This window comes from Dama dama, chromosome 32 (genome assembly GCF_033118175.1).
Source record: "Dama dama isolate Ldn47 chromosome 32, ASM3311817v1, whole genome shotgun sequence".
NCBI classification, from domain to species: Eukaryota; Metazoa; Chordata; class Mammalia; order Artiodactyla; family Cervidae; genus Dama; species Dama dama.
The window spans coordinates 20,988,008-21,010,091 of record NC_083712.1 but is presented as its reverse complement, the minus strand read 5'-3'; the positions used below and the strand labels follow the sequence as shown (position 1 = coordinate 21,010,091).

The following is a 22,084-nucleotide window of genomic DNA, read 5'->3' as shown; positions in this document are numbered from 1 at the left end:
TCTAACTGCATGACATTTATGGGTGATCTCCATATTCCCATAAAGAAAATTCTACCTAGTAACAGAGGGCAGATAGCTCCTGAGTGAAGACTGTCTCCTTAGGATAACCTATCAGGACAGCACATTTGACCCTGAGTACACTATTAAAGCAATGCAAATAAGCTTTGTTCAAGAAATGATCCCATTCATCAATTCCATAATCTGTACTCCTAATTTAGAGATAATAAAATATATTCTGTGGAGAGACTGGTTCAACAATTACATGAACATTTCTGTTAACCTGCCCCCATACAAAAAAACTCTCAATATTATGCAGTGGTCAGGTTTTGAGTCAGAACCCACTCAACTCTCAATGTCCCCCTTGCAACTATCTCTGGAGCACTGTGGTTTTCCCTCCGTGGAGGTCTAGCGGCCAAGAGTGCCCCGTGAAGAGCTGGAAACTGGTATGGAGAGGCATCGAGCAGGGAGAGCCCATAGAATAAGAAACAGCAGAGCAGGAGGTCCAGGCCAATAACCCACACCTTCCATAAGCAATGGTAGTGAACGTCTACCACCAATGGCAGACTTTTAGTTATGCTTATCAGCTATCCCCTACTAGGAAATCAAGAGGAAAAATGAAAGTAGAAGAGGGGAGCAGAGAGAAAAGAATATATAAAACAATTGGTATATAAATTAAGATTTCATTTGGGATAACAAAACATTTAGCAAAAATTATTTCTTAGCAAAGTCATTTAACAGGCCAGTAGTCTGCAGACTGAGTGTCATGGCCCCCTCAGGTTTTAAGGTCCCCGAAGATAGGCAGAGCAGACATGGAGCTCCTGGCTTCCACGTTAACCAGGGTGCCATCTCTGTGGTTTGTTTAGATATCAGACTTCCACATGTGTTAACTTGGAAAAGAAATGTTACTTGACAATAATAATAATGGTAATAAAGAACTAGCCCTTTAAGAAATAACCAAGGTCTGATACGGGACAATACAGGTGAATGATTCCCAGTTCTGGTTTTGGGATGCTCTGTCTCCAAATTATCCAGAGACAGAGTCAAAGGATTACAATGCAACTAATTTTAATTCTTAATAATTAAAATAAATAAAAGAAATACATATTCGTATCTTGGACTCGTTCGAATACAAAATACTATAAAAAGTTGGGAATCACAACTAATGGGAGATGTCAATCTCTCAACAGTATTTCTGCATCTCAGAGTCACCAATCTGGAGTAGAATTCAGAAGGAGAGTCAGGTCCCAAGTCGCTCGTGGAAGAGAAGGAAGAATTAAGGAGAAAAAAAGGAAAGTGGCATAGACTCCCTTTTGCTTCCTAACCCCCTGAACCACTTCAGTGCCCCGGCTGTGGCCACTGGGCACTACATACTCAGCTGTTAGCCCTCTGCTGAATTACCAGCACCTCCCAAAAGGAAGGCAGCTCAATCGGCGTGCCGACACAGTGCCCATTCTGCAGGAGGAGAAAAGAAAGTGTCGGCATGCACTTCGATCTAACGGAGCACAGGCCCCCAGTCTTCCTGGGACAGGACCAGTTCCACGTGCCTGCAGACTTTTGAGTGGTGAGAGGAAGGTGTATGAGAGCAAGAGGCGCAGGCTGCACAGAAAGTCAGGGTTGAGATGATAACAAGCTTCTAGATCCACTGCAGAGGTTGTGAGATGAGCTATTATATTCTCACTAGATGGATTCCCTATCTCTGAGTCAATCAAGTTATTCCCAACTCCTACCTCCCACCCTCACACTGACTACTCATTTTACTCAAAAAGCGACTATTTTTTGAAGGACTTAAAGAAAAAAAAAAAACAAAAAAAACCCAACAACCCTTCCTTTATCAGCGTGGTGGCAATATCAACATCGAAATACTTGGAAAATGTTGGTCTTAGATTGGACGGGAAGGAGCCAACCCACCAGTCCAGATTGGTGATCTCTACAGCTGCAGAAACATTTGTTTCAATTCCTGAAAAAGAAGTCAGAAACAGGCTGTTAACAATACAACTCACACAACTCTTCACCCTCTTTCACAGAACTGAGACTGAAATTAGAAACTCTTTGAGTTAATCTGCATAAAGCCCCAGGCCCCGGTGGATGTATGCGTGTGCACACAGACGCCTCTCCCTACCGTGGGGAGTTGAATCCACTATCCACCGTGATGCTGCTGCTGTCCATGCTGTCTAGACGTGCCGAGTGGGTGGCCCTCTGGTTGCTGCTACTGTCGGCTTCCTTTGGGGCGAGCAGGGTGAGGTTCTTCTCAAATTTCCTCTGCAAGTCTCTTTCCTTCTCCCTCTCCAGGAGCCACTGCATGGTCCCTACATCGTCTCTGTTTTTCTCCTCCTCCGCGTTCTTGTTGGCCCCTTCCTCAGACTCATCGTCATCAGACACGTTGTAATAGTCGAAAGAGGCCTCCTGGTTCCCCACGGACTCCGGCTGACGCTGGGAAGCCGGCAGGGTGGGGGCGGCCGAGGTCCCCAGGGACGGCTCTGGTTTCTCGCATCGGCCTGGCAGTGTGTCGGCAGGGGTCTTCGGGTGTGATTTGAGGAGGGACAGGGTTGATTTGTGATAGCTGTTTACAGACAAGGTGCTGTGAAGAGGTTTGAACAGTGTGTCTTTGCTGAATATCTCTTTCCTCTTGTCCAGGGTGCTGGGCTCGGCGCCGTGATGCTGGATGAGGCGTCCGTTGGCAAGGCCTTCGACTACGGCGCCTGGAGTGACTGGGCCCCCGCCCGGCCCCTTTGGCGACTCCTCCTTGTGCCCTGCAGGCTCCCTGGAGGAATGAGGGGCCTGCCTGTCCGACAGCGGCAGCTTTTTCACTCCTTCCGCCAGGGTCAGAGTGTCATGGTCCTCTTTGTTCTTTCCCAGAGGTGACGGCGCCGTGAGCACTGTCTCGCTGGAGGTGTTGCACTGGAAATAGTCATCTGCAGCCGTCTTTGTTGGACAAGAGTTGAGTTCACCGAAGGATGGCAAACTCTCGGGCGCTTTGCCTGGCTCCAAGAGGCTACAAGCGCTGGGCGGTTCCTTGCTGCCACTGACTATTTCTGGAATACACACCTCTTTATAGCTTGCGGAGGAAACGTGAGCCCTTTGATGACCGACAGTCTGTGCAGGCCTTAAAGTACTGTCGTCAATGTAGGATTGGCTGGGGGTCTGGTCATCTTGGCTACAGCCTTCGGCCAGGTCTTCAGGCGTCCCCAGAGAAGAAGCACCCAGAGGGCCTTTGGAGTTATCCATCGATCTGGACCTCTCCTTGGCCTTGTTGGATCTCTCGTTCCTGGACCTTCGGTCCTGGGTATGGCTGTGGCTTCGGTGCACTTTCGAGTGGGAGCTTCCCCTGGAAGGTTCAGGAAAAGGCATCTCAGTCCTCCTTTTGGCCAGTTCTCCAGACACGTCCCATTCCGGGGTCATGGGGAAATGAGACTCGATCACGTTCGGGTTGCTATGCATGATGAAGTTATCCCCTTTGTGTTCAATGATGAAGCAGCCCTCCCGGGGGGCCCTGGTAAGAGGGTCGCAAAAATCATACTCCCTGTCACCCGGGATATCCAGATGGGAACCATCGGATGGGTCTCCCTTGGACACTCGCGTCTTGCTGTGCGACCGAGACTTTCCGTGGGACTTGCGGTGAGTCCGGCTCTTTTTACTTCTTCCGCTGTGATGGGCGGAGGACCCGGCTTTACTCCGGTGCGCCTTCTCTTCTTCAAGTTTCTTCATCAGCGCAGTGTGCCGCATGACGTTTTCCACGGTCAAGTCCGGGTTAATACGCCTGATGATCTCCATCTCCACCTCCCGAGGGATGGTGGTCGGCGTGTCCTCGTCTCGCAGGGGCCACTCTTCGGGAGGAAACTGGGCGGAGAAGTTGGCTAGCTGCTTGGTCTTGTCCTTCTTAAAGCTGAGCCGGAATAACTTGAGCCCGAATTTCTTGGACTGCTTTTCGCCGTCCTTCGGTTTGGACAGGGTTTCCGTTTTGTAGGAGAAGTTGACAGTACTTTTGCTCTTTTCAGTGGCTGGCACCTGGCAGAAGGAAGGAGGGCAGTAAGGGTCTTTGCAGTCCTTGGCGGGCTTCCTCTGCAGGGTGGCCGCGTGCATGCCATGCATGTCTTCCCTGCAACAGTGGCAGGAGTCGCAGTGGTTCCTGGGCAACGTTCTTTCCCTGACGCAGCCTGAGGCAGAGGGCGTGAGGGTCCCCGGCTGGGGAGAGGTACACTGAGACCGGTCAGGTATCCTCTCATCCAGATGGTACCATTTACTGTTAGTTCTTATGAGGGAAGGAGTTATGAAATAAGTCTGTGGGGTGACGATGAAGTAGCCATCAGGAGTCGGGTAGATCTTCCTCTCCCGGACCAGCGTGTTCAGCGTGTGCCGGAGAATTTCCTGGCTTGGGGTGGGAACACCTGAAACCAAAGCACACACTCATGAGAATGGAAGGAGCAGGGTGCAGTTGATTCTGGAGTGTTTTGAGTCTGCTTATGGACTGAATGGTGCCCCACCCCCAAACCGATCCCCATGTTCAAGCCCTAATCCCCAGGGGGATGCTACTAAGAGGTGGGAGTTTGGGGGAGGTGATTAGGTTCAGATGAGGTCATGAACTTGCAGCCTCCATGATGTGCCTTTATAAGGACAGGAAGAAACCAGAGCTCTCTCCCCGTGATGTGAGGGTATGGCTGTCTGCAAATCAGGATGGAGGCTCTCACCAGACACCAAATCTGCAGGTGCCTTTTATCTTGGATTTTCCAGTCCCAGAATTGTGAGACATAAATGTCTGTTGTTTCAGCTGCCCAGTCCATGGTATTTTGTTATAGCAGTCCACATGGACTAAGACAGAATCCTGTTAATTTTGCCCAGCTTCTAAGTATCATCATACAGCAACTAAATAGGATTCAAAGGTGTTCATCAAGTTTAACATGAATCCTGGTTTTCTCTGATAATTCTTAGGGAATTGTACTACCAACAGAACAGGAAAAGACAAAAGCTGGGAAGAGAGAAACGGATGCTAGATGGAGTTAGGTGGCTACTGTTGTTATAAACCTTTACTGAACTGAATTGTTCAAGACAGAATTTTTTTTTTGGCTGCTCTGCATGGCATGAGGGATTTTAGTTCGCCTACTGGGGATCGAACCCAAGACCCCCCTGCAGTGGACGTGCAGAGTCCTAACTACTGGACTGCCAGGGATGTCCCAAAGACAGAATATCCTTAAATGAAGAAAAAAACATTTTCAGTATAAGTTTATAGAAAACACTTTGAATAAAAGCAACCAGGAAATCAGGGTTAAGAGTGCCATCTTGGTATTAAAAAGAAATCTAAAATATGTAGAGGCTACCACATACACTTGAAGCTGCTCCATACTCTCATTCCAAGATTAAGCTTATTTAATAAACTTAATTTTATAAATTATATAAAAGGGCAACTAGACTTGACCATTGTTTAGGATGTACTCTCCAATTGTGAAATCATCATCTTCAAATTTGAATGTGATTACAGCACTGGTGATATTTAGGTGAGACCTTCCTCCTTCTTGTCATAAGACAGCAAAAGGAAGGTGGCAACAAAATGAATTTTTCAAATTCATAGCCAGAGAGCTCTCATAAACACACCAGTGAAAGCTTAGAGGCTCTTACATCCATCTGACCACTGAGTCTCAAACTGCTGTATTCGTTAGAATAGATTTTCCAGAAGAAAATCACAGATACTCTTTTGAACAGTGACTGTTTTCAGAGTTTTGTGTGCACATTTAAGTGCTGACTACCTTAAGAGACAATTAAGAATATACGTTCTTAAGAGAGTATAAATTCTCCAGTCTGTAGCATGTTTACTTAATTTCTTTAATGTTCTCCCTTCCTCAGTGCCAGACAAATCAAGGGTGATCATATTTCTAAGACTGACCTGAATGATATCATCTGGAAATAGGTCAGGTGGAATCATCCTAGCAATATTCAACTGTGTCTGACCCACAAAAATGGCAATTTCAGGGGAGACTGAAAGCTCGCGCTCTTGGGTCAGACTGCAAGGATCCAAACTCCAGCTTCGCCACTGGTAGCTGATGTTACTGGCTGAATTAAGTGTGAGTCCTCCTGCCCGCCATATTCATATGTAAGTCCTAATCCCTAAGTCCTAATCCCCAGTATCCTAGAATGTTACCTTATCTGGACATGGGGTCTTTATAGAGATAACCAAGTTAAAATGAGGTCGTTAGAGTGAGCCCCAACGCACTATGTCTGGTGTCCTTCTACAAAGGGGAAATGTGGACACAGAGATATCACAATAAGAGGAACTGGTAGAAGGCAGATAACTACTAGTCCCAGTTTGAGGCTGGGACAGATTCTTCTCTCACAGCCCTCGGAAGACACCAACCACCCCTGCCGATATGTTGATCTTGGAATTGCAGCATCCAGAATTGTAAGACAATAGATGTCTGTACTTTGTTAAGACTGCTCTAGAGAACTGCTACAGCTGAGGCAGCCTGCTTAACCACTCTGAGCCTTGACTTACTGTCATCAAAATGTGGACAACAATAGTCTGTGCGTGCCTAGTTGCTCAGTCACGTCCAACTCTTTGCAACCCCATGCACGACAGCCCACCAGGCTCCTCTGTCCATGGGATTCTCCAGGCAAGAATACTGGAGTGGGTAGCCTTTCCCTTCTCCAGGGATCTTCCTGACCCAGGAATAGAACCCAGGTCTCCTGCACTGCAGGCAGATTCTTTGCTGTCTGAGCCACCAGGCAAGCAGGACAGCAACAGTACCTATCTTCAGAGGGATGCTGCGAGTTTAAATGAGTTTAATGTATGTAGAATAGTGCCTGACATAGGGAGTGCTCACAAATATTAGCTATCAGTAGTCTCAACTTTGGGTCAGGACCCACGGAAACTCCGATTACCACCAAAGAACACTGTGTAACTGCCAAGAATAACTGGGTAAGCTGAGAAGTTTAGACTCCCCCAGTCCTTCCAAAACTATGAAAGTAAAAATACAAAAACACTAGAAATGGCCTGCAGTTCTCAAGGGGAGAGAGTCCATGTACGATGGAACCTACATACTCAGAGACATAACAGTTCCAAGTTCCATCTCTGGGTCAGGAAGGCCCCCTGGAGAAGGGAATGGCTACCCATTCCAGTATTCTTGCCTGGAGAATCTCACGGACAGAGGAGCCTGGCGGGCTACAGTTCATGGGGTGGCAAAGAGTTGGAGATGACTGAAGCAACTTAGTACACACGCATGCTTCAGAAGGCACCCTTCATGACCAAGGCAGAAAAGGTTAACACTACTTCTGAATGATGTTTTGTTTAACATAATCATTTAATTTTTGAGCAACATGGTTTCCTTTTTGTTTAAGGCTCTCCTCTTGAGAAATGTATGCTGATTTTTATGCAAATGTATGTTGGTTATTAAGGCTGATATAATATCAAAAAATTTTTAAAACACTGTATGATAGTTTCTGTTTAAAACAAGAATGAGTTGCAACTGAATTGGGTTGTAACCCAAGCCATATATTTGCAATTTGTGAGAGCCAACACACAACAGAAAATGCTTGCACAGAAGCGGAACAACTTGGCTTATATGCCCTGTGAGTAGCCCTACGAACTATTCTAGTTCTGCTGAACAACTTCAGGGGGCATTAGCCACATAGAATACAACTTTCAGGATAAGACATTATTCACATTAGAGTCTCACAAATGACGACCACTAGAGCTGTGAACCACAGCACCCAGACGACAAACTCATATTTGAAACTGACTCTGTCCTACATGGTAGCGTACTTTTGACCAACATTGTTAACAGAAGTTTTTCAAAAAACGGTAAGCCTCATTTAGAAGAATTCATGATTGACAAGTTTATTACGCTATTACAATAAAGGAAAGCTGAAGGGTCATTCATAAAAACAGCTATTATAACAAAAATAGCTATAGCTATTATAGCTATAAGACAAAAATTTCATTGTATTATAGAATCTGCTGATTGGAGGCCTTCCAAGTGCTGATCTTAGAAAACTCAGGAAACTACACAGAATCATGACTACAATGTAATCATGTCTACTCACCAGGAAGAACACGCTTTCTGATTGTTCACAAATGAAGGAATAAGAAGAGTTTCCAGAGATAATTTACAGCTAAAGTTTTGATGTGGATTTTCAAGTACATCAATCAAATGATGTTTAATTGGAAAAAATCAAGTAGAAACATTCCCAATCCGTTTTCTATACCTTTAACTGGGAGTTTTCAAAGCTTTAGCTGAGAGTCACTGGTATCTATGATTTTTATGTTACTATTAAGGCCCAGTATAATGACAGATATTTTCAATTATCTATGAAGTTCAGGGTTCCACTAGAAATCTGTAGGGCTCACTTGTAAAGGGATGGCTGTGATGGAGACTGTCAAGGTTTGCACATTCCATCACGTCCAGATTCCAGTCCCAAAGTTCATCATGAGTTCAGATTCTGTTGGTGTAAAGAGCAAAGGTAAGCTCTATATTAAAATAGGGCTGGAATCTGACCTTTCTCCTTGTCCATATCTTTCCATCTCCCAAAGCAAAAATAGCTACTTAAATATACCGCATGCCAATGGGAGGTTATTTAGATATATATTGCTTTCATCTTGCAAATCTGACAACTGTTGGAACAGAGCATGCATGCTCATGTTCTGTACGGTAAGAATTTTAGACTGAAAACTTAATGGGTTTCTTGGGATGATTTCTTTGTGTTCGTGAAGGGCACTGACTGAGGGAGAATTCAGTAGGAAGCGATTTAAGGGGATGAATTGGAGAGAGAATACAGTATAGATAATGTCAACAGTCTCCAGCAAACTCCAAAGTCAACTTCAAGTCCATAAGCAGTCTTAATAGGTCTAATTTTATTCCCCTGAAGGTCACTTTCCTCCCAGGAAGATTCACGTATAACAACTTAACATGTACTGGTCCAATTTAACTGATCATTCTGGAGGGATGAAGACCTATTTACTTATTCTTAATTAAAGTCTGGCTGATTTACAATGTTGCATTAATTCCTGCTCTACGGCAAAGTGATTTAGTTAAAAAAAAATATATATATATATAAAGTTTTTTATATTCTCTTTTATATTCACTCCCATTATGGTTTATCATAGGAGACTGAATAGTTTCTGGTGCTATATAGTATGACTTTATTGTTTACTCATCCTACATATAATAGTATGCAGACCTATTTAGAAAGATGAAAAGCAATAATTATTCTTTTCAGATCTTTTTAAAACTATCCATATTTCTGTAATGTGAACTGGTATATAAAAGTTGTTTTCAAAAATTCAAGCAATACAGAAGCATGATAAAACGGCTTAAATATCAGCCTATAGATATTTTCACTAGAAGACTTCTTACTAAAAACTATTTAGAATGTGAATGTCCAAAACAGGAATAGAGGTCAAAATCTAGACTACTTTTTCTACTTATATGCATTAAAAATAAAAGTTTGAATATTATAATAATATTCAGTTAGACTTCAAAACTTTATATTCTCAAATAGTAAACTATGAAAAAGTAAATAGTCTTAGCTTTAAAAAAACAAAAATATAAATATGATAGTTAAATCCCTCCAAAGTTGTAGAACGGTCATTGAAACGCATTTTTCAAATAGAATTTGAAGAGTATTAAGCTTTCTAAGTTGTTCATTCTGAAGTAGCTTAAATGACACCAAAAGAAAAGCAGAAAAATCAAAGGAAGAAAAGAAAAAAGAAGGGAGACAAGAAAGGAAGAAAAGAAGGAAAGCAGGCATGAATCAAGATGCTCCTGTACTTTAGGAAGGTTGAGCTGTAAAGGTTAAATGGAACTATGGTAGTTTTCACAGAATTCTTTGCAGATTCTGATTTCGTTTCTTGCCCTCGGTGCCAACGAAAAATTATTACAGTCGAAGGTGGCAAATTACTTTTAAAGTAACACTGATGCCTTGATTTTTAATTGCAGAGCTAAGAACTAAGAAAAGTTACTGGTCGGTTTTGGCAAAGACTTTTTTTTTTTTTTTCCTACTGAATTTAATCATGGGATGAAGTGTCCATATAAACCCCAGGGCGGCCAGAGTGCACATCCATTTGGAAAGTACATCACCCTTTTCCCGTTACCTGGGAAACAGGTGGTCAGGTGCTCCATCAGTGCTTCTTGGGTGACAGGTTTTCTGGCCGAGTTCATTGCGGAAATGGCCAAGCAAAGGATTTCCCCAAGTGGGATAAACTGAGATTGACTGATGGGAGACATACTGATTGGTGATACATCACCTGTAGAAAGACAATTTCCAAGTAAGCAGTTAAGACCCAGCCACTTGTCACACACATACACACATACACCTTCACACCCACACCCACACACACCCCCCTCCCGTGACTCTCACCTATTCCGTGCCGAGAATACAATCAACCCTCAACCCTGAAATGCGTTACTGCCACAGCCACGGGCACTCAGGTGGAAAGACTTGCACAGAACAGAGGAAGCTTCAGCTGCCTCCACAAAGAAAACTTGCCTTTAAAACCTGAGCTCTCGTTGGAATAGACTTACTACTGAAAGGCGTGCAACTGGGAAGCTTTTTTCCAATGGTCTGTTTTGTTTTTTTTTTTAACTTGGAGCTGATTTGTTTAATAACTCTCATTCACATCTCAATAAGGGCACTTGTGGTACCTTGAAGATTCATTCATTCAAACTCTGGGTGCCCTCTGCACATTAGCATCTTCTGGGGGCTTGAGATGCACCTGGGAGAGTGAATAAGCCCCCTCCCACCAACATCTCTGCCCACAAGGAGTTTCTATTTAAGTGGAGGAGACAGACAGACAGAAAGTTCCCTATGCAGAAGGCTGAACAATAATCTGGGGCAGAGGGGGAGGGTGACGTACACCCCTGGAGGTGAGGATGGGACTGAGAAGCAGGAAGTGAGAAGGTTTTTCCGAGGTCGTGCAGCCTGAACCTGGGGCTGAAGTGGGAGGGTGCCAGCAGCCTGCGAGGTGCAGGGCTATTTTCTGGGGAGCCGCAGAGAAGGGGGACAGGTATGGAGGGGCAACCATGAGCAAAGAACTGAGTGCCCAAGGGCTTCGTCCTATGAGGGAATTCAAAGAGTGAGAGAGTCAGATGTGAATTTCAGGAAGACACGCCGGTGGCCATGTGGAGGATGGGCCTATCATCCAGCAGGGCCTGTGGCCTCCCGCACACATTTGGATCTGGAAGAGCAGGCGGGGCAGGGTGCAGAGCCAGCAGCGAGGGGCCCCACGTGGCTCTCGGGGAGGTGGGAACATTCGGGGCATGTAACTGCCTCCCTTGCTGCAATCTTTCATCACAGTGTGATTTTCAAGTCGTGCTCCGAGAAAGGATCCCCAGCGTTCCCCAGAGAGGCTTCTGGGGGCAGGCAGGGGAGCCCCCCACAGAGGGAGAGGTGGGGGCAGGGAAATCCCTCCTGACATCTGGGGGCCACCTGTTCCTACCTGGGGTTCTCTAAGGTCTCGCTTGAGAAAGGCCGTTCAGAGAGGGGGAGAGGCTCTCAGCAGTGTATCTGTGAGCTCCGAAGCTCCTTTCTCACATGGATTTACATAATCTCTCCTCTGCTTCCAAGTAGGATTTCACCCTTGTTATGAATCACCCTGACGCGCCAAAACTGGACTTAGGCCACCCTGTGCCAAGGAGCAACCCCCCTCCACTGCCCGGCGGTGTCTGGGGCCTCTGGGGTGAACCCCAGAGGCCCTGTGTCCAGACATGACCTCTAGCTTGACTGGGGGGGGAGGAGTCTCGAGGGCCTTTGGGAAAGAATGTGAACCCTGCTTTGATGGACCGGATGGTTTGATGGATGAAACCAGGCAACAGCGCCTGGGGATGAAAACCAGCAGGTGAGAGGGTAAGTCTAACAGGTGCACCAGATGGAGCGGTGGGACCCCAGGGTCAAAGGCTGAAGCCTGACCCCCGCCCCCACCTCGTCCCCTAGCCCAGCTTGGCCCAGTGTCCCCCTCTCCCCAGCATCCCTAGGGGCTCCAATCAGCTCTGCTGTGGCTCCACTCTTTGAGAGACCAGTCTGAGAAGAGGGAGACATTTCCCCTACAACCAGAGGGGGAGTGCCCAGGTCCAGAACCGCAGGTGGCCAGTGGAGATAAAAACCAGCAGAAACCAGGAAGTGAACCCACGAACTGCCAGGGCCTGTGGCATGTAAGGCTCGCAGATGGACAGACAGACCTTGGAGAGATTCTTGCTAATATCTGGCCGGGTAGCGGTGGGCAGAAGCTGGAAGATGGAATTTCGGGCTGTTACTCAGGATGTACGTTTCACTCACTGGCTAGTGAAGCTGAGTTCATATCAATGACTCAAAAAATGACAGAATCGTGTGGGCCGGGACCATCTCCGTGGGCAAGCTTGCCACTGCCTAGAAGACTGTGTTTAAGTCTTCAAAAGACTGTTGTATCCTTCATTCAAACACAACCTTATTCTGAAGGCTTCTGTGTGAGGGATGAATGACGGGTGGTGGTGAGATGCAGTGGAGTGGGCGGGGGGGGGGGGGGGGGCGGCGTTTGGAGTGACTGATGTTCAAACCCCTGGCCCCATAGCTCAGTCGTAGATACTCTAATGATCTCTCCTGTGCATTCTTCTCTCTCTCCTTCCACCTTCCACAGAGGAGGATGAGGGCAGTGAGGCAGGTTTCTTGATGATTTGCTAGGCTGGCCACATGGGGTGATTTGATAAGTCAGATGAATATGACAATGGGGTCAGCTGACAAATTGTGGGGAGATCAAAGTGCCTTCCAAGTGTATCGGTGTATCGCTTGGGAGGTTAACCCCTCCCAGAATTTGCCTATCATAATTAAGGACTTCACAGAAGACTGAAGATCCAAAAATACTACATATTTTCTTTTAAATGCAGGTCTATTTTCTGATTTTGCATAGGTAAAAGGGAACTTGAGCTTTCTGTAAAAAAAGGAGTAACCACTAGCAAAACCAACTAGTTTAGGTCATGCTAGTCCTTATGCTTTTAGCAGAAATTACTTAGTTTAACTAGCAAAGGTCAAATGTTTAGCAGTCTTCTCAGTTAATTTCTTTGCAGCCAAACTGTAAGAGGCAAGGGAGCCTTAAGTGTCTCTGAAACGCATTTATATTGAAAAAGCTCAGTTTCACGATAAGGCTGAATATGTGGAATGACTTTAAACTCAGGATAGAGAACCAAATGAAATGTGGATGCCCTGAATGACTCTTCCACATCATCTTTGTTTTTATACTGCACTAAGATAAAGCATGCCCCACTCCGGTCCCACCCCCAGCCCCATCAGCCATCCTATATCCACTGTGCCCACGAGTTTCTCGTCTCTCCCATCCATCTCCAGTGCGACCCCTACCCCAGGCCTCTCTGCCCCCTCACCTGGTCCATCACAATAGCTTGATGCTTCCTAGCCCTCCCTCCTACCACACACTCCCTTCTCTGCAGAGCAGCCAGGTCTTCTTAGAAAAACCTAAAACACACCGCTTCCCTGCCTGAAATTCTCCACTGCCTGCCTGCTGTGCCTAAGAGGTGGGGACTCCTGCTAGGTCTACACTGGCCCGAGACTGTGCACCCACCTCCGCAAGCATCCCCCAGCCCCTCCCTACCTCTGCCCTGCAACGGGCTCACCCCATCTGTTGTTCTTTGAACTCACCAACCTTCCCCCTACTCACAGCCTCTGTCTTTGTTGAGCCCCCATCTGGGGGCTCCTGGCACTTCTCTCCAGACGGGATGCTTCTCCTTCTTTGGGTCTCCTTTTAAACAGGGCCTCCTTGGGGAGCCCTGCCCAGGGCACCAGATCTAATGCTATCCTAAAACCACAGCATACTCCCTCTCATGTTACCAGATACTGCGGTTTATATTAAGAAATACATGTTTGGTCTTTGTCCCTAAGTCTGGCACAGAGCTCCTAAAACCCGTGGAATTTCCTAAGTGATGAGAGAGACCAAGGTATCTTTGTTGGAGAACCAACCACGTGGTTGTATGTGCGTGCTAAGTCGCTTCAGTCGTGTCCAAGATTCTTTGCAACCCTATGGAGTATAGCCCACCAGTCTCCTCGGTCCATGGGATTCTCCAGGCAAGAATACTGGAGTGGGTTTGCCATTCTCTTCTCCAGGGGCTCTTCCCAACCCAGGGATCGAACCCGCGTCTCTTTATGTCTCTTGCATTGGCAGGCGGGTTCTTTACCACTAGCACCACCTGGAAGCCCAACCACGTGCTTAGAGGGCTGGAACTTTCAGCCCCGCCCCCAACCTCCATGGAGGAGACAGGCGCTAAAGGTTGAATCAATCCCCAGTGGCCAATGACTTAATCAAGCATGCTTATGTTACCAAGCCTCCGTGAAAACCCAAAGGATGGGGTTCAGAGAGCTTCTGAGATTGCTAAACACGTGGCAACTGGAGGGGAGGGGTAAACCCGGGGAGGCACAGAGCTCCGTGTCCTGTCTTTACACCCTGCACTGTGCGTCTCTCCCATCTGGCTCTTTCTGAAGTGCATTCTTTTACAATCTTCTTATTTTAAACTATTGCTTACTCTAGTAACTGAAAGGTTTCTCCCTGTAGGCTGCTCCAGCAAAGTAACTGGACCCAAGGAGGGGGTCGTGCACGCCTCCAATCTACTGCCTGGTCTTTCAGAAGCACAGGCCACAATCTGGACTTGCCACTGGCATCTGAAGTCGGGGTTGGGGTGAGCTGGGGTGAGGGCAGTCTGTGGACCAAGGCCTGAACCCATGGGATCTGATTATTTCAGACAGATGGTGTTGGAATTGTGGTGAACTGTAGGATACTCAGCTGGTGTTGCAGACTTGCTGGTAGAGTGGAAGCCCCCCCCCCCCGCCCCCCGGCAACACACACACACACACAGGAATTGGTACGAGGGTCTTACCAAGTCCCTGTCTTCACCCTCTGAATGTGTGCATGTGTGCATGTGTACTGGTTTACTGTCTGTCTCACCCACTAGAACACAAGCTCCGTGGCAGAAGGCAAGGTGAATCCCTCACTCCCACTATGCTCACGGTGCCTAGAATAAAGCAGAGCCCACACCAGACACCCAGGACATGTCTGATGAATGAATGAATTTCCATTTACAACAAAATCTGAGGAAATGCTCAGGGTACTTAAAGGGTTATGATTTTAGTCATATATTTTGCTGAATAATTTGCAAAACAAACACAAAACTTAGTGAGAGCCCAAATGTACTTGACCATGCAATTTCTTAGATTCTCCCTGTCAATTTCTCCCCCAAAACACAGCAGTTACCACAGAAAAATAACTATATATTATGTGAGGATTAAGACATGCATTTAAGGAATAGAAGGAATTATAGGTATCGATCAACACAACATAACACATTATTCAAGGTTACCATGATTTCCTTTGGCTCTTAGGTCAAACCTACTTAAGAAGCCAACTAGTCATTCTTAAACATGCTACTAGAAAATTCTTCCAATAGTTGGACCACATTTATGGTCAAAGAAGAAAACAAGGAAATATAATTACTGCTATAATGTTACTGGTCACCATAATCTACAGAAACAACCACATTTTGCATAAATGATGAATTGTTACTTGTCTAATTTATAGGATGGATTTTTCTACTGCCAGAATTAGTTCTGAACATATTCATAAAGACAACTCCTGTAAAAGCTCATAGCTACTTTGTGGGCTAGTCAATTCTTTCTAAACTGCTATAATGCTGTCCTACTATTGTTCTAGAAACTGGGGATAAATAGGTTTTATTTCAGCTTTATTTTCTTACAAACATCCATTTAAGTACAGTCCTCAGGGGACATTTGTCAAATCCAGGATCGTTCAGATCAAGCCAAGCACAGTGCCTTGGACTGAGTGAGCGTTGAGCAAACTTGTGTGAAATGAATTTAAAATGTGAGAAGGCGTGGCAACATTACAATTCTAAGTACACGTCTTCGATTTTAAAAGCATTTCACATTCAATTTCAAATATCTCCATGAATATGTGGTCACTGCTTTCATGTAAGGTCAGCTGAGAAGCATGAGGGCGGAGATAAATGCGTCCGTGGTGATGGGAGGAGGGAAGGATGAAGCCAAGGGACCAGAGGCGGGAATGAGCATGCACAAGGCTGAGCTGGGGAGCTGGGGGTGTCCTCTGGCCCGGCTGGAGCAGGCTGGGGGTTGAGATGGAGAGAAACGCAGAAGCCAGATCCTGGGTGATCAGAAGGCTGAGACTTTACCCCTGATGCTGATGGGAACTCTGATATTTATCCAGAGGAATTATCTACCCATGACATGTCAACTCTGGTGCAACTGTGGGTTGCATTACCGTCACTGAGAAATTGACAAGGAGGGTCTGGGACAACAGGCAGAAATCACCCATATGCCAACTTCCTCTTTCTTCTTCAACTGGTGACTTATACCTCAGAAATATAAGGGAAAATGCACATGCATTCTTACTATTTAACTCTTATCTATTCTCCCTTCCAACTTCAGGCCAGTTACTTTAGCTGGAATTATTTCAAAAAATCCTGTCTCACATAATTTATCCTTTCAAGAAATCTATTTCAGGGTGCCTCTTAGATACCCCAAACCTCTGGGGTTCGAAAATTGTTCCTATCTTGGTTCTTTTTGTAGGGAAAAAAAATAACTATAGTAAAGCTCCGTTCTCTGTGAATGCCATTTTCCCCCCAGTTGCTAATTGAGGTTCCCTGTGCTCCACAACCTTTGCCTATGGTGGGGACACAGCTAAGAAGACGTGACTTCCAAGGCAACTTACATTTGTCCCTTCCCACATGACACCCACAGCTTTCCAAAAGATACCTACCAGAAAAGCAAACATAAATCTATTTCCTTTCATCTTAAAGTACCCATATTCACCCAACTGTACATGAAAAGGAAAGCCATAATTTTTCCAGGTGGATCACATCACAATGAACTACAACCTTGCAAGTACCCTGAAGTTCATCTTCTGTCTTAGCCTTCTTTAAATAATCTCTGCCCACCCCACCCCCAATACTAGCATTCCCTTGGAATTATCCTGTTTTCCTGTTTATTTTTAAATGCTGTTTTCCCTTGTAAATGTCAATTCATTCTGTACTTAGGATTGAAAAGTTACCTTTGACCCTAATGAAGTTCATGAAACAAAGCAACCTCCTTGTAAATGTAGTTCTGAAACTGTACTAATTTATCATTGGGAAATTGCCAATAAAAAAGGCATTCAGGAGGTACTGTTCAGTGCCCAGGCTCTTATAACAAAATGCAATTATCCACTCTGTCTGTTTCTTCATCTGTAAGATGAGGGTTTGGATGACACGGTTTCAAACTTCACACTCAAATTCTTTGATTCTCCATCAAAGCAGCAGAATTCTGGTATAAAAGCATAATACAATACTGCTGGCTACCTCTATTTCCATCTTGCTGGAAAAAATGATTTTTAATGCCCATCCAACCTGAAAAAGTAGGATTTAATTTTTAAAAAGGACAGAAAAATAGACTGGCTCTGAATTTTTCCCTTGTAATAAAGACTTCAGAATTTACTCTTTCCTAATTCAAAGTCTTGCTCCTTAGAACCAAAGTGTGGCTGTTTTTGTTCTCTGGACTGCCAAAATTAACACTAAAGTTAAAATTATAGATGCCAATAAAATTACCACATGCAGTAGATACCATGACTCATAAAAACAGTCATACATGCCTGTAAAACGTATGGTGGGTACAGCGATAATATAAGTCTATTCCTTTAACAAGCTGTTCAGAGGACGACGAATGTGCCAAGGTTTATCTTCCATACCCTTGGGCCTGAGGAAATCATAAGCTCTCTGAGGTTAAGTGAACAGCTTCTCAGAAGCAAAACATCACACAAATCTTAGTGTTTTACAATTTAGTTTAATTTATTAACCCTGATTTTATGTATACATGTTGTTTTGGGGTCTTTTAACAGATGGTTCTTTTTTTTTTTTAAGCCATTCTAAAAAAACACACACAGCCCCTTCCTATACACCCTCCTGCAGACAGAAATACCCTTTCAGGAGGGCAGAACACATAAGCATCATCAACTTACGTGATGCTTCATTTTAAGCAGCTTTCCCTAGAAATCAAATTACGGTACTTGACTTTCAAATGTCTGTATCAGAAACTTAAAAGGAAACTGGCACTGAAAAAGGCTCTTTTACCAGTTTACTGCATGTCTGGCTTAATGCCACTGATCTCAGAAATTTAAGGTTGAATCTCAGTTGCAATCATCAATGGCATTGACAATAAAATTTTTTTTTAATATTTAGAAATTCTCTAAATTGTTTTTGAAAGCTCCATGGTACTTTTATTTCAAGTCTTGATGAAGTTCTCGTAAAAAAGGTCTAATTCCTAAGCTATTACTTGAATAACTTGTTTTAATTCAAAAGAAAATGTAAATAGGATACTCTCATTAATAATACTACAGTTAATGGTGTCGATCAGCTATGACTTACAAAGAAACTTCTAATGAGAGTTAAACAAGAGTGGTCACAGTGGCAGACGGCACATCTGCAAAAATACAGATGGGTTAGTGTCCACCATTATCACCTACTTAGCAGTCCGTCTAATGCCAAGATGCACTAGGTAGGTCTAATGACAAATCAATTGCTTCACTGGTTTACAGAAGAAACCTGTTATCTTCTCCAAGCTACAAGCTTTCATTAGTCATATTAGCTATCACTCTCGTTACTGAGATTGGACTATTGATTAAAAAAAAAAAAACTGTCTGAGGATAAGCAGAGATGGACGAACCACAAAAGGGTGGAGAATCAGATAGAGAAGGCAATCGATGGATCAGGGAGAAGCGAGAGCCCCCTGGCTCAGGAGCTGTCTTCACCATCAGCAAGGATCATGACTGACATCTCTGATCGTGAAGAACACATCTGGACCATGCCACTACTGCAGTAGATTGCGAGCTGCAAAGTCAGGATGGAAATAAGAGCCACTGGGCCAGTTTATCTGTTTCTGTAATTCACAAACCTTTGCTAAGAAGTCTCCACATCATAACCCACATGGTGTGTATGTTTAGGCACTACAGAATAAACCTATTGACACGTCGGGCACTCAAATACTGTCGAGTAAATAGGTACTACATATATAGATGAGGCAAGGTAAGGCCCCGCTAGCCACCGAGATTGAGCAAGGAAATGGCAACCCACTCCAGTATTTTTGCCTGGGCAATCCCATGGACAGAGAAGCCTGGAGGGTTACAGTTCACAGGGTCTCAAAGAGTTGGACACGACTTAGCAACTAAACAATGACAACAAACCACTGAGATGTTTTCCATCAGCATCTCCTCGCTCTCTAGTCCCTCGTCCAGAGCTAAGTTAAGGCCGTTTACCACCAGCAATAAAATCACAATGAAATGCCAGTCCTAGATGACCAGAGGTAATGAGCTCTCAGACGTCACACAATTCTGTAAGCAAAAGTTGATCAGTCGTGTCCGACTCTTTGTGACCCCATGGACTATATACTGCCCGTGGAATTCTCCAGGCCAGAAGACTGGAGTGGGTAGCCTTTCTCTTCTCCAGGGGATTTTCCCAATCCAGGGATCAAACCCAGGTCTCTCGCATTGCAGGCGGATTCTTTACCAGCTGAGCCACGAGGGAAGCCCAGGAATACTGGAGTGGGTAGCCTACCCCTTTCTCCAGGGGATCTTCCCAACCCAGGAATTGAACCGGGGTTTCCTGCATTGCAGGCGGATTCTTTACCAACTGAGCTATCAGGGAAGCTGCAATTCTGTAAGGCACTTGGCTAACCAGAGTCCTGTGTAATATGTGTGTTTTCCTTTTCTTCATTATAAGCACATCACATAGGAGAGCATCTAAATTCCTATTTTAAGCTACTCTCTTCCATCTCCATTCTGTATGGGAACCTAGCCTGACAACAGATACATAGGATATGCTCCAAAATCCATGAATGCTACTGTTCAACTATAATTCAATATAAATCAATCTAAAATTTCCAGAGTCACTCTCTTTCATTCTTCGTAAGTTAGAATCACCACAGCTAATTCTCAACCTTTGCAGTCTTTGCTTCATCTGTTTAGGTCCTAACTACACTGTGACCAACTTCTATAAAACAGACCAAATTCTATAAAATCATAATGGAACAATTAAAATACAGTCCCAAAATATATGTTGATAATTCCCAAATTAAAATCAAACCGTGCAGAATGGCTGCTACCGACTCCCCAACGACTGCACATCTATCACCCCTTCCAACTGTTATTGAAAGAACTATAGACAGGTACACAGGGACAAGAGTGCAAAAAGCCAGACACACACACACACACGCAGAGCAAACTCCGAACTCACTGCACCAGAAGTAACTTTTCTTTCAAAAGTATGGCATTACAAGACAGTGGTGGAGGCCATGGACTTTGTTAGCCAAAACTTTAAGTTCAGAGCCCACTTCTGTTCCTCATTAGCTGTGTCATTTGGGGCAAATTAATTCATTTTTCTGAGTCTCACTGTCTTCTTGCCTAAGGTATACACTGTGATGCTCGCCTCACAGAGTTATGGAGGGGATTAAATGAGATGATGGATGCTGAGTGCGGACATGGTCCTTGAGACCTAACAAATATTTAATAAGTAGCAGTTAGTATTAAAATGATCATCCCCAAGCCCTCTGAAATTTATTCAATTTACTCTTTTTATGATGTTTGAATTTCTACTAATAAAAAATAAGTTGATCCTTTAAAAAAAGTTTTTAAGAAATAATCTAAGGCATCAGTGGGAAAGAGAGAGGGCAGTAGTCTTTCTCACTCTGGCATGAATTAGATTGATAAGATTGCTCACCTCTTGATTCTCACCTGTGAGCATGGGCACAGAGTGAGGGAGGCAGAAAAGTTAAGATACAACATATTATAATATATAGCATTTAGGATGTACTGTTGGGCTAGAAAGGATTAGGAAATATGCATTACACAGGGATTGTGGAAACAGAAAAGCACTAAAAGACGGGAAATTGTTTGGACAGAGTCACAGGGATATAGAGAAAATTGGCCTATTTAAAAATTTTCGGCTGGGCCAATCTTTTACCTAAGAAAGGGAAAGGAAACTCGGCACATCAGTACCCTTATGTGCTGAAGATCAGTGATGCTAGCAGTTAAATAATTTCTAATGGAACCTGGGATGCAAAGAGTCACCATGATCATTTCCTCTAAGGAAAACATCCTATAGAATTCAAAAAAGTGACTTCCATACAAAACATCAGAATTTAGCATGATGAGTGATAGTCACTCAGTTGTACCTGACTCTTTGTGACCCCACGGACCTTAGCCTGCCAGGCTCCTCTGCCCATGGAATTCTCCAGGCAAGAACACCGGAGTGGTTTGCCATTTCCTTCTCCAGGGGATCTTCCCGAACCAGGGATCCAACACGGGTCTCCTGGATTGCAGGCAGATTCTTTACCATCTGAGCCACCATGGAAGCTTACTCCCTACTTAAGAACAGTCTGTCCAATAATATTATTCTTCTTATTCAAGTAAATTATAACCAGTGTCCGTATTTAAGGGACTCACCTTCACATCTGGTCTTAACAACAACAATCCTTCACCAGCAGTGTAAGGCGCTGTCTGTAAACACACCTCAAGGTAAGAACAATCATCATTTCTAGAGTTACATACTTAACTCCTGAGGTCTACCTCAGCATTAAACTGTCCCAGGGAAGACTGTTAAAATGAACAAATAGCATTCTCACCCTCTATGATAAACTAATGCTTAATTATCTCCGTTCTTAATCAACTACTTACTGCCTGCTTTCCATGTGTAGGCAACTGCTAGGAGAAATGAACCATAGAGGAAGGAACAAATCTTGATCTTTGCCTTCAGTGGGCTTACAATTTATATGGGGAAACATGATATAAATGTGTAAAAATACAAGCAATTATAATATGTTCAAATTACTGTTTCACACATGCTTAGAAGAGATATAAGAAGAAAATACTTGAATGGCTAGCAGATTAATTCCTATAATAGGAATCTGGCCTAATTATATCTATCCATCTGTCTATCTAGAGAAGTTAATTCTATAGTAGGACTAAGAAATGACCTCCTACAATCAGAGAAACCCTTCTGTGGGAGGCAGATTTTGAATAAGGTCTTTAAGAGTGAGCAGAATTGATGGGTGTGGGGACATTATATTCTCAATA

At 44.3% G+C, this 22,084-nt stretch overlaps 1 protein-coding gene across 4 annotated transcripts in view; it reads right to left on the bottom strand.

Annotated features, from left to right (window-relative positions):
• The window catches only part of STOX2 (storkhead box 2), a 148,857-nt gene that overhangs the window by 9,484 nt on the left and 117,289 nt on the right, over nt 1-22,084 (bottom strand). For 3 of the 4 annotated variants that reach the window (XM_061134484.1, XM_061134482.1, XM_061134483.1), the window contains exons 2-3: nt 10,076-10,228; nt 2,120-4,385 (exon numbers count right to left, since the gene is read on the bottom strand). In XM_061134484.1, coding sequence (XP_060990467.1) covers nt 2,120-4,385; nt 10,076-10,208 — 2,399 coding nt within the window. In that variant the 5' untranslated portion in view covers nt 10,209-10,228. Of the gene's footprint in view, nt 1-1,908; nt 1,958-2,119; nt 4,386-10,075; nt 10,229-22,084 lie in introns of all 4 variants that reach the window. The other variant, XM_061134486.1, reaches the window with a different exon arrangement.